A 13168-nucleotide genomic window follows, 5' to 3' on the forward strand; every position below is an offset into this window, starting at 1 on the left:
TTGTTTACTATATTTGTGGGGTCCAAAAACCAGGGAATACAGTATACTTGTGGGGTCTGCACAGCCTTGTGGGGCCCACAATGCTGGACCCCAGAAGTTTAAAGGGCTGTTTGAGGGTTAAGACTTGGTTTTAGGATTAGGGTTAGAATTAGGTTATGGTTAGGGTGAGGGTAAGGGTTAAGGTTAGGCATTTAGTTGTGATGGTTAAGGTTAGGGTAAGGGGCTAGGGAATGCATTATGTCAATGACGGGTCCCCACAAAGATAGTGAAACAAACGCGTGTGTGTGTGTGTGTGTGTGTGTGTGTGTGTGTGTGTGTGTGTGTGTGTGTGTGTGTGTGTGTGTGTGTGTGTTATCCAAACTAACAGACATAAATCATTTCTTAGTTTTTTTTCCCTTATTATTTAAAAGCAATATAGCTTTGGCTGTACAAACGAGCAAAATACTTAAGAGATAATCAAGTGTTCATTGAATATAAGATAAGCTCTCACACTTTCAATGAGAAGATGAATCATAATGCCACCTGGAGCGAGTTCAACCTAGGACACTACCACCTGCAGCTGACAGGATCTCTCTCATACTTTACCTTTTCTCTTTCATTTCCTCTACTTGTCTTTCCTTCCTGCTGAGTGATTTAGATATCTTCTAATTTCTTTCTTCTTACTCCTGTCCTTCACGTTGACCACTTCACCACTGCATTATATCTCTCTCCCTCTCTCTCTCTCTCTCTCTCTCTCTCTCTCTCTCTCTCTCTCTCTCTCCCTCTCTCTCCCCCCCCTCTCTCTCCCCCTCTCTCTCCCCCTCTCTCTCTCTCTCTCTCTCCCTCTCTCTCCCCCTCCCCCTCCCCCTCCCCCTCCCTCTCTCCAAGCAGATGCCCAAGGACAAAACACTCTTAAAAGCATCCCTTTTACACTAAACACAGTATTTGCATTTAACAGGGAGATATACATCTGGGAAAAGAAGTGGAAAATGCAGGCTGTTCCAAAATAAAAGGAAAATCAAATGCACTGAACATTGTAGCTTTGATCACAGTGTAAATTAAACCCAGTACTTAGGCTAAATCTAGTGTTTTACTATTCTTTTTTTTGCTGAACTTTACTCAAAAGCAGCTGAAAGACAAATATGTAATATAAGTATTATATATTATATAATAAGTATTTTCATAAGAAATAAACATCATCCTGTCTCTAGTGCCATTCTCTGGACTGCCAAAGTCTATGAAAGAAATGTTTTAGTTTGCTTAAGAAAAATTGGATATGTCTAAAAACGGCACGAAAAATAAGAGCAGGTGGAAATATCAATATTGTTTGACTGGATAGGAGGGCCACCAGAAGACAAACAGTAAAGCGGTTTGCTTTGGGATCACATTACTAACATTGCATTATTATGCCAGAGAGACAGATAAACTCAAGTAGCCCTTTATGTTCCCATTGACTGTGTGTATTTTATTGAACTGGATGTTAAGTGTGAGTGAATGTTGATTATACAAAACTATTTATGTTTTTTGTTTAATGCTTATTAGATCATAGTTCATAAAAAATGTTACAGCGTTGCTACCTGTTCATTTAGTAATCTCAGCAACATGAGTGAAATTAATCTTAGTTTAGTCAATTCATAAAAAAAATCATAGGGTTACTACTGGTTTAACTTCTAGAAATGCAAACATGCGTGGTTCAAATTGTTACATTTAAAAACTTCATTGATTAGAGATGTTTTGAATGATGAGCAAATTAGTATATCCACACACTGCTACACAAAAGCTAGACTGACAAGAAAGGAGCAAACTCTGACTGTCACCTGCTTATAAAGGAACACCCTGCTTTGACTTCAGCCTTCACTCCTCTAAGCAGCTGTTGACCCACATCATTCAACATGTTTCAGGTAGAGATACCAGCTTGTGAAATTCTTTTATAAATGCAATAAACTGCCAGTCCCCCCACTGAGCCACACAGATTTTCTGACATTGACTGACTTCAACCATGGACACTTGAAAGACAAGATTTTATTTAAATTCTTCACGGCCATCTCTCCAGCCTGCTGCACTCACCAGCTACACATGACGAGTTATTTCTCACAGGAGGAGCTCTCAGCAGATCTCCGACTGCTCATAGATACAATAGATCATCTGCTTAACACTACCATTAATGTAACTAGGAGTTATGACACAGCACCTCTGATGCTCTAATACTGGTGCTGAAAATGTACTCTTAATGTTCATTTACAGTGTACAGCTCCATCGGGATTCAGATGCATGAACGTCTAAAACTCTTCATCTTCTCCCTCTGCAGAGGCTTTCACACTTACATAATAATTGAATAAAACATACACTGCCACACTTAGATTGATTCACATTTAAAATGTATTCTTCAGTCAATACAGTTATACAGCAACATCACATTGTTTCAGAGATGTTTGTCATCATGACACCACACTGCATGACAAGAGGTGCATCTGTCAAAACGTGGGACTTATAGATACAGGTATGAGCTTCACTTTTTTTGTGACAGATTGTTGTGTGACAGTTGTGTAAAAGGCAAACTTCCCAGAAAGGCTGGATACATTTACTTTTTGGAGACTTTTGGAAAATCCCAGTTTTAAGTTTCAAGGGAGTTTGGCTGACTGCTGGCCAGGTGTCACAGCCTGTAGTTTTACTTATTACATTCAGAGACAAGTACTGCACTTTATACTATATTTATCTGACAGCTGTACTAATAATCTGCATTGCAGGTTGAGGATTTTTAAGGATGAAACACACGACAAGCCCACTAAATATAATGTACAGGTAGATATTGGTTAGCATTACCTACACTTTAAAACATTAACATGTGATATATATATATATATATATATATATATGTGATATATTTGTTTGTATTATATTTGATACATCAGGCATTAATGGTAATTAATTGAGTTAACCTGTCTCTTTTTTTCTTTTTTAACAAACAAAGACATAAATTGTCACAATGCATTAGGAATCTACTCATCATCTTTTCCTAACTGCTCTATGTCACATGAATTGCCATTCATAATCATTCTAAGACCATCTTACACTGTACTTTTTTGCTATCTGAAAATACACAAAAACTAATTAGGAAAGTCATACATCCTCTGAATGCCCTATAGGTCTCTAGTTTGTGGTTGTAAAGTTCCATGGGGCTGTGATTATCCTAGGTCCCAACAGGTCATTTTTATACACTGAAGTCAAGCTTAAATAAATGGTCTCAAGACAATGAAATGGCTATTATAGGGACTGACATCATCAGACATGATACAGTCGGGCAAAACGATGCACCATTTTTGCCTCACCAAACTGCATGGGATTAGCATATAGCGGCCATGTTTGTAAAGGGGAGACCCTTAGGTACCCATAGAACCCATTTTCATTGGGGGTCAAGGGACCCCTTTGAAAATGAACATGCCAGTTTTTTCCTTGACAAACTTTAGCATGGAGCATTATTTATCCCCCTTCTCGTCAAGCTGGCATGGCATGGTTGGTACCAATGGATTCTTCAAATAGTGTAGTTTTACGGCATACTACTACCTTGGCGCTAGCTTAAAAAAATGAATATGAAAATGAATAAAAACGGCCGAGATCGCCGGCGGTGCCTGCTTTAACACATTTGATACATAGCCTAACCCTTACCTTACATTTTAAACACGGTTTTACTATAAAATAAGTAGCTACAAAATGTAAAGCAATTAGAAGTTGCCTCAATCCAGAAAATATTCATATTGAAGTATTGGTAACAATATAAATGCTATTCTTACCGTACCTTTTTAGAAATTAGCAAAGAGTTCCATGCTAAACAACTGCAGGTTGGTAAATGAAGGCAGCCATCTTTGATTTGGTATTTAAAGGGCCTCTACTGCCTGCAGTGCATATATAGTCCACCAGGGGGCAGATAAGATGTATCAGATTGCATGCAACAGGTTTTTCAGGAAAGTATTGATCATGTGGATGGCACAGAGGTTGCAGAAAGTCATGTATTAAATATGATGGCATTACAGGAGGCAACTATCGCTTGTTTCTAAATCTTTTATTAAATTGCAAATAAAAAGAAGACATTTAAAGTACCCAGAGGAGAAGTAACTACATTCTTATTTGAGGATATGCTTTTCCAGCATTAGCAGCCATCCCAGTACATCCCTGCAGTACAGCACTGTACAGGTTATTGTTACAAGAAGCAAAGTGGCAAGTGATGAGAGAAGCTGGAGCCTCGATCATATCCAATAGGATGGTTAGACCTTAGGGTGTGCAGCATCTGCACCAAAGCTTTAAATGAGGAATGATGGTGTGTACTCTCAAAGATAAGACAAGGAGATATGAATCTGTGCCTCAAACAGTGTCTTAATAGGATTTATACAATACTATATTCTACTAATTATAGTATCTTGTGAAGTTAAAACTCAACAGAAGCTCTGAACTTTTTAAAAGAACAAATGAAAAGCACTTATAACACTTAAACTGTGTTTGTTCTTCTGAAGACTGATAAAGTGCTCTTTAGTTCTGTGCAGATAGGTTCCTGACACATCAAGAAAACCTTTCCTGCAGGTTCAGAGCTGCTCTTACCCCCCTTAAGAAACTAAACCTAAACAAAGTGTTTAACGCCTCTTTCCATCTCTGCCGTTCCTCACCTGTCCACTAGGCGTCCTCAGCGCCTTGTGCTCACCTGCTGCCTGGTTTCAGTTGCTCCTCATCTCCAATTACTGCTTGCATGTAAAGACTAGACTGTACTTCTTGGCTGTTGTTTACCAGTGCATTTCGAGGCTGAGTTCCTACATGCCTGCCGCAGTCAAACTGTTGGCAGTTAATCTGCCTATTATTGCCAATTTTTCTTCCACCAAAAAGAGAATTCCCCTCTAGGTATTGATAAAAGCTATGTGACAGAATACGTGCACCTCACTGCAAATATCTTAATATTTGTGTATGTAAATCCCGTACTGCATTTACAGGTAATGAGCTGCTAAAAAAGTGAATGCAATGATACAACACTGTCAAAAAATGGACACTTAACAGGGGATGTGCAGAACAGAGGCAACACCTGAACAATTAAGTCGGTTTTCAGTCTAATAGTCTATTAGCCTAAGGCTACAACTGTATCATAACTGTCATTACACATAAACCCTCATTTACACCTGGCATTAAAATATGAACTGTTTCTGGATACTTATCTGCCTTTTTGACATGTCCATCAGCCCTGCCTAACTGATTTGCATATTGAGACGCACTGCATCGCTTTGTGGGCATAATTGAGACAATCCGAACAGATTTTAAAGTGCCCATATTATGCTCATTTTCAGGTTCATAATTGTATTTTGAGGTTGTACCAGAATAGGTTTACATGGTTTAATTTTCAAAAAACACCATATTTAAATGGGAGTATATATATATATATACACTGTATATGAGATAATGTATCCAGACACAGATTACATTTTAATACCAGGTGTAAATGAGGCTTCAGTTGATTTAAGAAAGGTTCCTCACTAATGGAAGTTGATAAGGAAGAGTAACATTACATGCTTGCCTTGCCTTTTCATACAGACTTACTGAGGTATGTGGAGATGTCTGGACATGTATCTTTGCCACCAGCTTCTAGCTGATACAAGCAGATTGCTTGCTTTTATTTTTTCAACCAGTCCTGTCTTCTCCACACACTGGAGAATGTGGGTGGGACCTATTTAAAATGTAGACGGTGAAAGTTATGTTAAATCCAATGCATTTATTATGTAGTAACTCACTCTGTCAAATTGAACTACTATCAAATGGCACAAACACTGCTCATTGGCATAGGCAAGGGACACATTCTGGTGGAAACTGCAACACTAAAACACCTAGAAAACCTTTGAAATATATTAATCTAGCCTCTGGGCCTTAAAAATAAAGGAACACAGAATTGTTTCCATGGTGATTAAATATGTGTGAAAGTTGCTCTTTGGAGTAAAGGGGAACAAAACTGGTTAAATTCAAGTTACTAATAAAGTATTAAACATATCAAATTGGTAAATGTTTGATAATAATATGGAAAAATCATATGTTCAGCCAGAATAAAGTGTATGCTTGAAAAAATAAGTGTATAGGTGCCTGAGCGTTCTTTAAAGAGCGGTTTAATGAAGCAGAGAAAACAAGTTTCACTCTTGTTCCTCAGCAGTCATTCATCCCTGGGCATGTTTAAACCTGACACCTGAAATTCTAAAAGACCAAGGTGGACTCAGTGAACGTTCTTTCTCACAATAAGTCCTCATAGCATCATATTAATCTACACTGGATGATATTTCTTAGCTGTGTGGGTGTCCCTGGTGAGTAAATACAAACTTGTTTTGTACAGTAGCTGTCTCTGTTTGGTTTGTATCTGGTTCATCTCATGTGATATATACTGTATACATACATATATGTATTGATTTTAATACAGATCAAAGTGATGAGTTTCTCCTCTGATGCGAGGACACAGCATGTTTTTGGCTGGGTTTCCATCATCTGGTTCACTTCAGCAGTCAGCATTGCTGGTGAGGCTTTGTTTTGTGCATGAAAAGACTCGTTTATCAGAATATTTTTTTGTAGACTGATTTACATTTTTTACAGTTTAGAAGGGGCATTTTACAGAATAAGTGCTCATCATTGTGTAATTGTACATGTTTTTGAATTGTAGCTCTTTAAGACAAAGATGCAAACAGAAGACCTTCAGATGTAACGGTCTAACATTCATTCATTTTTCAGCCAGTCTCTCTTGTGTTTCTAGTAAACTTTTTATCTTTAACCTCATTTTGTGACTTAAAGGAAATATTTGACATTTTAGGAAACACACTAACTGGCTTTCTTGCTAAGAGTTAGATGAGAAGACCGATAACACCCTCACGTTTGTACAGAAAATATGTTGCTACATAACTTTAACTTAGCAGAAAGACTGGAAACAGCTAGCATGGTTCTGCCACAAAACCCTCTCTATTGTCGTTATACGGTTTAAGTACAAATTAAAAAAACAAGTAGTTTTAGAGGTGCTATTAGGGTGGATTTTGTTACAATTGGACATAACCAGGCTGTCCCCCCCTGTTTCCAGTCTTGGATTGGTGTCACTCTTAAGTGCATTTTCCAAAATGATAAAAATGAAACTATTTTACCCCAAATCAACGGTAACCCAGAGACTTAATAAATAACTACACTATCTATCTATACTATATATTATATTGTTCTAGTGACCCCCATATACAGTAGTTAGGCTACTTAAAAGAGACCTGAATGTTGACATTGGCATGACAAATGATAATAAAAAATGTGTGATTTGCAGGAATCATTTAACAGACTGTGTTATGTATTTTAACCTCTAGACATCCCTCTCTCTGATAATTCAGGCAGTCGACATGTGGAGCTACAGACCATTTCCCAGGTGGCGGCACAGTGTGGGGAAAATGTGACACTGACATGTGATGCCAAGCCATCAGGCCAGTTGAAGATTTTCAATTTTATCTGGCTGGCTAAAAATAAAAGTCTGTGTCAATATCCAGAAGGCCAAACTTCCCCCGAGGTTCTGTGTGAAAGCACGGACCAGTCTCCCCACCACAGCCTCACTCTGACTCTCCTCAACGTGATGCCAGTCGACGAGGGAACATACCTCTGCAAACTACAGTCTGATCTCGGCGCACCGTCTGAGAAAACTGTTGTTACAGTACAAGGTAAGTTACGTTTTAATATATATAAATATATTTTACTTATTGTCTTAAAAAAAACAAAAACCTTGATCTTTACAGACTGCCTTGGAAGTTTTGACTCCTCCATCAATGAGTCTCATGCTGAGTGCTGGTTCAGTGGAGTTTACCCCAGTGGAACCATCTTCTGGTTCCAGGGAGATGTTAACTTAACCGACCCTGCTGGCACACGTGAAGAGGTGAACCATCTTGGACTGTACAATGTCTCGAGTACAATAGATATACAGAAAGGAAACTTGAGCCAGCCATATACATGCTCACTGTGGATAGCTTCTGCCAGGAAGCCTCTCTGGAGTCAACAGCTACCTGTGGTTGAGAAACAGACCGGGTCATCAGGAAGCATGGTCAACCTGCAGTGGATCTGTGTAATGGTGGAAATAATGATGGTCAAATGTATGACTTAGAGGAAACAGGTAGAATTCAGGTGTTCATAGAAAAGTTGAAGTATGGAAAAAAGATTTTCTTTTTAAAGAAAACAGAAATGAAAAGGAGCTCATTTTAGAGGCAGGAAATATATTAACAGTTAGGAGTATAAACCTTTTTTTGTTTTCAACATGCTATCTGATTTCTTGCATTTAGATAGATAGATAGATAGATAGATAGATAGATAGATAGATAGATAGATAGATAGATAGATAGATAGATAGATAGATAGATATACAGATAGATAGATAGATAGATAGATAGATAGATATACAGATAGATAGATAAATAGATAGATAGATAGATAGATAGATAGATAGATAGATAGATAGATAGATAGATAGATAGATAGATAGATAGATAGATAGATAGATAGATAAATAGATAGATAGATAAATAGATAGCTTCAACGCAACACAGTTAATATTTGATTGATTAGTAAATCTTTAAATCTTTAACAGTTCCCCACTTTCTTGATTAGGGAGAGCTTTTCTACAGATACTCACTGCTTCACTATTATCATTCATAACTAATAAACGTGAACTGTGAGAGGGCTGTGTCAGAAGACTTTGACTTATTCAACAATGTACAGTTTTACTAAAAAAAAAAATAGTCTTGAGATAACTTCTGCTTTGCAGATACAGCATCTCTGTCTTCAATGCCCAGTCTTGTGTTTTCGGTAGTGTTATTCTAACTTACCAGAAAATGACTTTGTTAAACCGTCGAGGGCCAGAAGGAGGCAGTCTTCCCATGTTAGAAGAATGATTACATGCAGATTTACTGATTTTACACACCTCTTGCATATTAGAGCACTATTCAATATTCTGAATGCAAATAAATAAACACTGAAGGGAAGGAAATATGCCAGCTAATAAGGGCAATACAAATTAAATTACATCTTTAAATCAATTCAATCTTAATGAATAGATTAGAGATAAGGTCAAATATGAAATCCCTTCATTTAGCAACTGTTATTTTCTGTCGGATGTTTTTAAGATCTGTTTTTAAGTGGAAACTAATTTGAAACACAGCAACTGATGATGCAAATCTTGTCTAGACAAAATGCTGTGGATATTTTGTATTAAGTATTTTTTTTATATCTGCTTTGTAGTTATGCTACATACAAGTTTGAAAAGTACTGCATTTCATCGAGGTAAGCTTTGTGAGAATATGTCATGTCAACCTTTTACACCTCATTCAAATCGTATATCCTCTCTTTATTAGGATTTGTACACAGTGTTCCTTTAAAGCTGGCTGTTCCGACCCAATGTGTTTGCTCTATTGTGGTGTGAAAGGATGTTTTGTTACGCAAGTTTAGACATCTGTACACTCCTCACTGCGCTTCCCTGCAAACGTGGCTCCATCAGAGATGTTTAGGTATGCAGTCCTTCAGGTCAACTAAGGCAAGTGTTGCCTTAGTGTGTCGCCAGCAGTGGTGGAAGAAGTAGTCAGATCCTTTACTTAATTAAAAGTACTAATACCACACTGTAAAAACTACTCTGTTACAAGTAAAAGTCCTGCATTGACAATGACACTTGAGTAAAAGTCTGTAAGTATCCTGAGGATAATGTACTTAGTATTAAAACTAATACTTAAGTATTAAAAGTAGAAGTACCCAATGCAGAAAAATCCTCCCATTTTAGAAACTGGAAACAATCAAAACAGTTGTGTCAATCAACTAAGTGTTTATTAAAACACTAAAGACTTATAAGTCAAGCTAAAAATATCAGCTAGACTTATAAGCCTATATATTTTTGGGTAGTTTAATTAATTAATTAATAAAATAAAACGTATTTTATAAACTACATGTGTTTTGTGTGCAAACATCTCAATTTGTAAAGTAACTAGTAACTACAGCTGTCAGATTAATGTTGTGGAGTAGAGGTAGAAAGTGGCATGAAAAGAAAAGACTCAAGTAAAGTACAAGTACCTGACATTTGTACTTAAGTACAGTACTTGAGTAAATGTACCACTTGTCGCCAGACTCGAAAAACACAACACAATTTGGCTCTGTTTTAGTGTGGTGTTCTTTTTTGAACTAGTTTGGGTTGGTCAGTATGGCGGGACAAAGGTTTCACAGCCTGTTGAATGTACTTTTGTATTTCAGCTTCAGTATTTTTATTGATAATGTATTTGCTCGGTGGGGCAAGTTTTAAATTAGACCCAGGTTTTGCTAAGGTGGATGATGAAAACCATACTGTGTTTTCAATGCATTTTTTTTCATGAAGTCTCTTGCATGAAAGGCAAAACATCCTCAATTCTGCAACCACCCAGTGAATAGTTTGCATTCAGGTAGGAAGAGACATAACCGTCATAAGATTTGGTAAATAATAAACAGTCAGTTAGCCGAGAGAGCAAGCAAGGACATGAGCAGGTATTGTACTGCGCAATTACTTCCTCTCATGTGTGGTTTTCATCACAGTAGACACAAGCAGGAGCAAAGCCATTAAGAGAAACTTCAGATTGACTTGAAGGCTCAAACTGAAGAAAGTAAAACAGGCAAATGCTATTCTCTAACCTGCTGCTACTTCACAGAGTCAGAAAGACAAAAGATGTCCATCCACAGGGGCTTGGAGTTGGTAAACCAAGCAGTGGTAGAAGAAGAGGCAAGATAACATGACCTCAGGAGACCCTGCGGAGTGCAGATACACACTGCAGATTAGTTTCTCAGGACACAACACAGAGGAGAGACTTGATAATTGGAATGGTTATAGATCAATAGTGCTTGAGCCAGTTCCCTCAGAGTTAAAGAACAAAACCTATAACCTATAATCATTCAGGCCTAATACTGTATGTCAATGGTGCACTCACTGCTACATACTATATAAGCCTGCATGTGAAAACGTATGCAGTTTATTTATTAGCACTAGGAGTACCATTATCAACCCTTAAAGGAATACTTTCTTGCTGAGAGTTTCCGGATTGATGCCACTCTTATGTCTGTGCAGTAAATATGAAGCTTAGTTTAGCCTGAAGACTTGAAACAACGTGTTGTTTTTACACTGTGGATTTTGTACAGTTTTTACAAACAAAAGAGTGTACAGTTAATTGTTGAGCTTTAGAGGTAAAGTGGATTTTGTCACCTTTGAACATGAGCCAGGCTGTTTCCCCCAGTCTCCAGTCTTTATGCTAAGCTATGCTAACTAGGGGCTGGCATGTTTATGGTACAAACATGAGCGATATCAATTCTCTCATCCAACTCTCAGCAAGAAACTGTGTTTTTCATAAATGTTGAACTTTGCATTTCATAATAACAATATTCAGATGTTGTGAACAGAAAGTGTTGTATAGAAAATACTGGCTTAATAGGAACAGTTAATATTCACCCACTGTAATGAAAAAAAAAAATCTAATCAGTAATATTTTTATGCAAATGTTTGTCCTTTTTCAAGTGGAGAATGTTGTTTATCTCCTGGTAATTATATGATGTGTAGGCGTGTGTTTGCAAAACGATACCATCCACAAACAGAAACATAAAAACAGACGCATATATTATTTTCCATTTCCACTGACTGTGGAACATCCTCAAGCTGTTTCCAAGCTTTGCTGTATACCTCAGCCTTCAGGTCTGCAAAGACAACAGGATTGAGTTGATGTTCTCCCAACTATATTAAAACACTGTTGCCATGGTGAACTGAAGCCTTCCGTAAAGACAACATATTGGCTTTTCTCTAATTTCTTTTCTTTTGGTGCAGAAAATTGAATGTGTCCCTCTGAAAGACCAGCAATTAGATATGCTTGGCTTTGAAAGGCACTCTGAGTCAAGGAGCAATCCAATTTCTCATCAAACAGGGATGCCAAACTCATACTGGGTTAATCATGTGTGGACCAGAAAAGCAATTACTTCAATCAATTACCCTATGTGTTTTGTTCAATTCTATTTCATGACACTTGATCTTAAGAGTGGATAGATGCCAGAACACTCCCACACACACCTGGCCAGTTTCCTTCTGTACGTGACTAACCGTGCAGCTATGTGAAACACCTCCTGTTTATACAGTAGGCAATCATGCAGAGCTAATCTAACACAATGACACAAATCCTCGTTCTTAAGAATCATGTGGTAGATCATGCCCTGTACTAATAGAAATGTAACAATAGAAAATCATTTTTTCTACAGTAAAATGTACATGTATTTTTTTGTGACAGTCATTCCACAGTGCAAATGGTGAAAGGACCTATGATCACATACCTCTCCTACATCAGTACAAATTATTCAGCTGCTATTAGCCTACCGATACTTCCAGTGGAGGTTTTTGGCACGGGCGAACCGGGCAGCTGCCCGGGGCGGCATTTTTTCATATCACATGGAGGGCGGCACGAGAACTTAAAAAAACAAAAACAAAAAAAAAGTCACTACGCCGCAAGTGGTTTTCTGTTATCTATTGTTTCACTGTGTGGGGAATTGGCAAATCAGTGCCCCTATTCTTTCAATTTTAGATGTACATATGCACATTACATGCGGTTCACAGGTGCATGTAGCAAGTTTTGATGACATGTTAAGAGTCACAGGACTAGGGGAACCTAGACCTGAGTTCACAGCTCCTCCATTACCCTTATTGTCGTGTGAGTGGAAATGGATTCTCAGAATAGCGGGCTTCTCCCTGTTAACTCTGTTCCAGGAAAGTTGGATCGTCTTCTTCTTACCTTTAACAAACCAATTAAGCCCTGGCACCTTACTCCACAGCGCTGTGGAGATAGGTGTGAGACTACTCTGCCTGTAAAGGTACGTGTCTGCCTTTTCAACATGACATAAACATACACGCCCACTTTCGCATTTTGAGCTATCCGCGTGTATGTCTACGCTGTGTACAGGGGACGTAAAGATACACGCCACTTTATACAGCGGACGGGTTGGGTTTAGGAAAAGAAGAACGGGGTTGGGTTTAGGAAAAAAACGACCGGTTGGGTTTAGGAAAAGAAGAACGGGGTTGGGTTTAAGAAAAGAAGAAAGCGACAGTTTAGTTTAGGAAACGTGACACGCGGGACACAAAAGAAACGTGACATGCGGGACACAGTCCCCGGTCTCTTGGGTGAAA

At 38.0% G+C, this 13168-nt stretch overlaps 1 protein-coding gene across 2 annotated transcripts; it reads left to right on the forward strand.

The window, feature by feature from the left end:
• The first annotated feature begins 6148 nt into the window (after nt 1-6148).
• LOC144529920 (cell adhesion molecule 3-like) lies at nt 6149-9936 on the forward strand. Of its 2 annotated transcripts, XM_078269293.1 has the most exons (4): nt 6150-6302; nt 6416-6509; nt 7353-7673; nt 7749-9936. In XM_078269293.1, exons 2-4 carry the CDS (start codon nt 6425-6427, stop codon nt 8108-8110), a joined length of 768 nt encoding a protein of 255 aa, XP_078125419.1. In that variant the 5' UTR covers nt 6150-6302; nt 6416-6424; the 3' UTR covers nt 8111-9936. The 2 variants fall into 2 exon arrangements, with proteins under 2 accessions (XP_078125420.1, XP_078125419.1); XM_078269294.1 differs by lacking the exon at nt 6416-6509 and having other exon boundaries at nt 6149-6302.
• Nucleotides 9937-13168: the final 3232 nt, after the last annotated feature.

This window comes from Sander vitreus, chromosome 15 (genome assembly GCF_031162955.1).
Source record: "Sander vitreus isolate 19-12246 chromosome 15, sanVit1, whole genome shotgun sequence".
In the NCBI taxonomy this organism is placed as follows: Eukaryota; Metazoa; Chordata; class Actinopteri; order Perciformes; family Percidae; genus Sander; species Sander vitreus.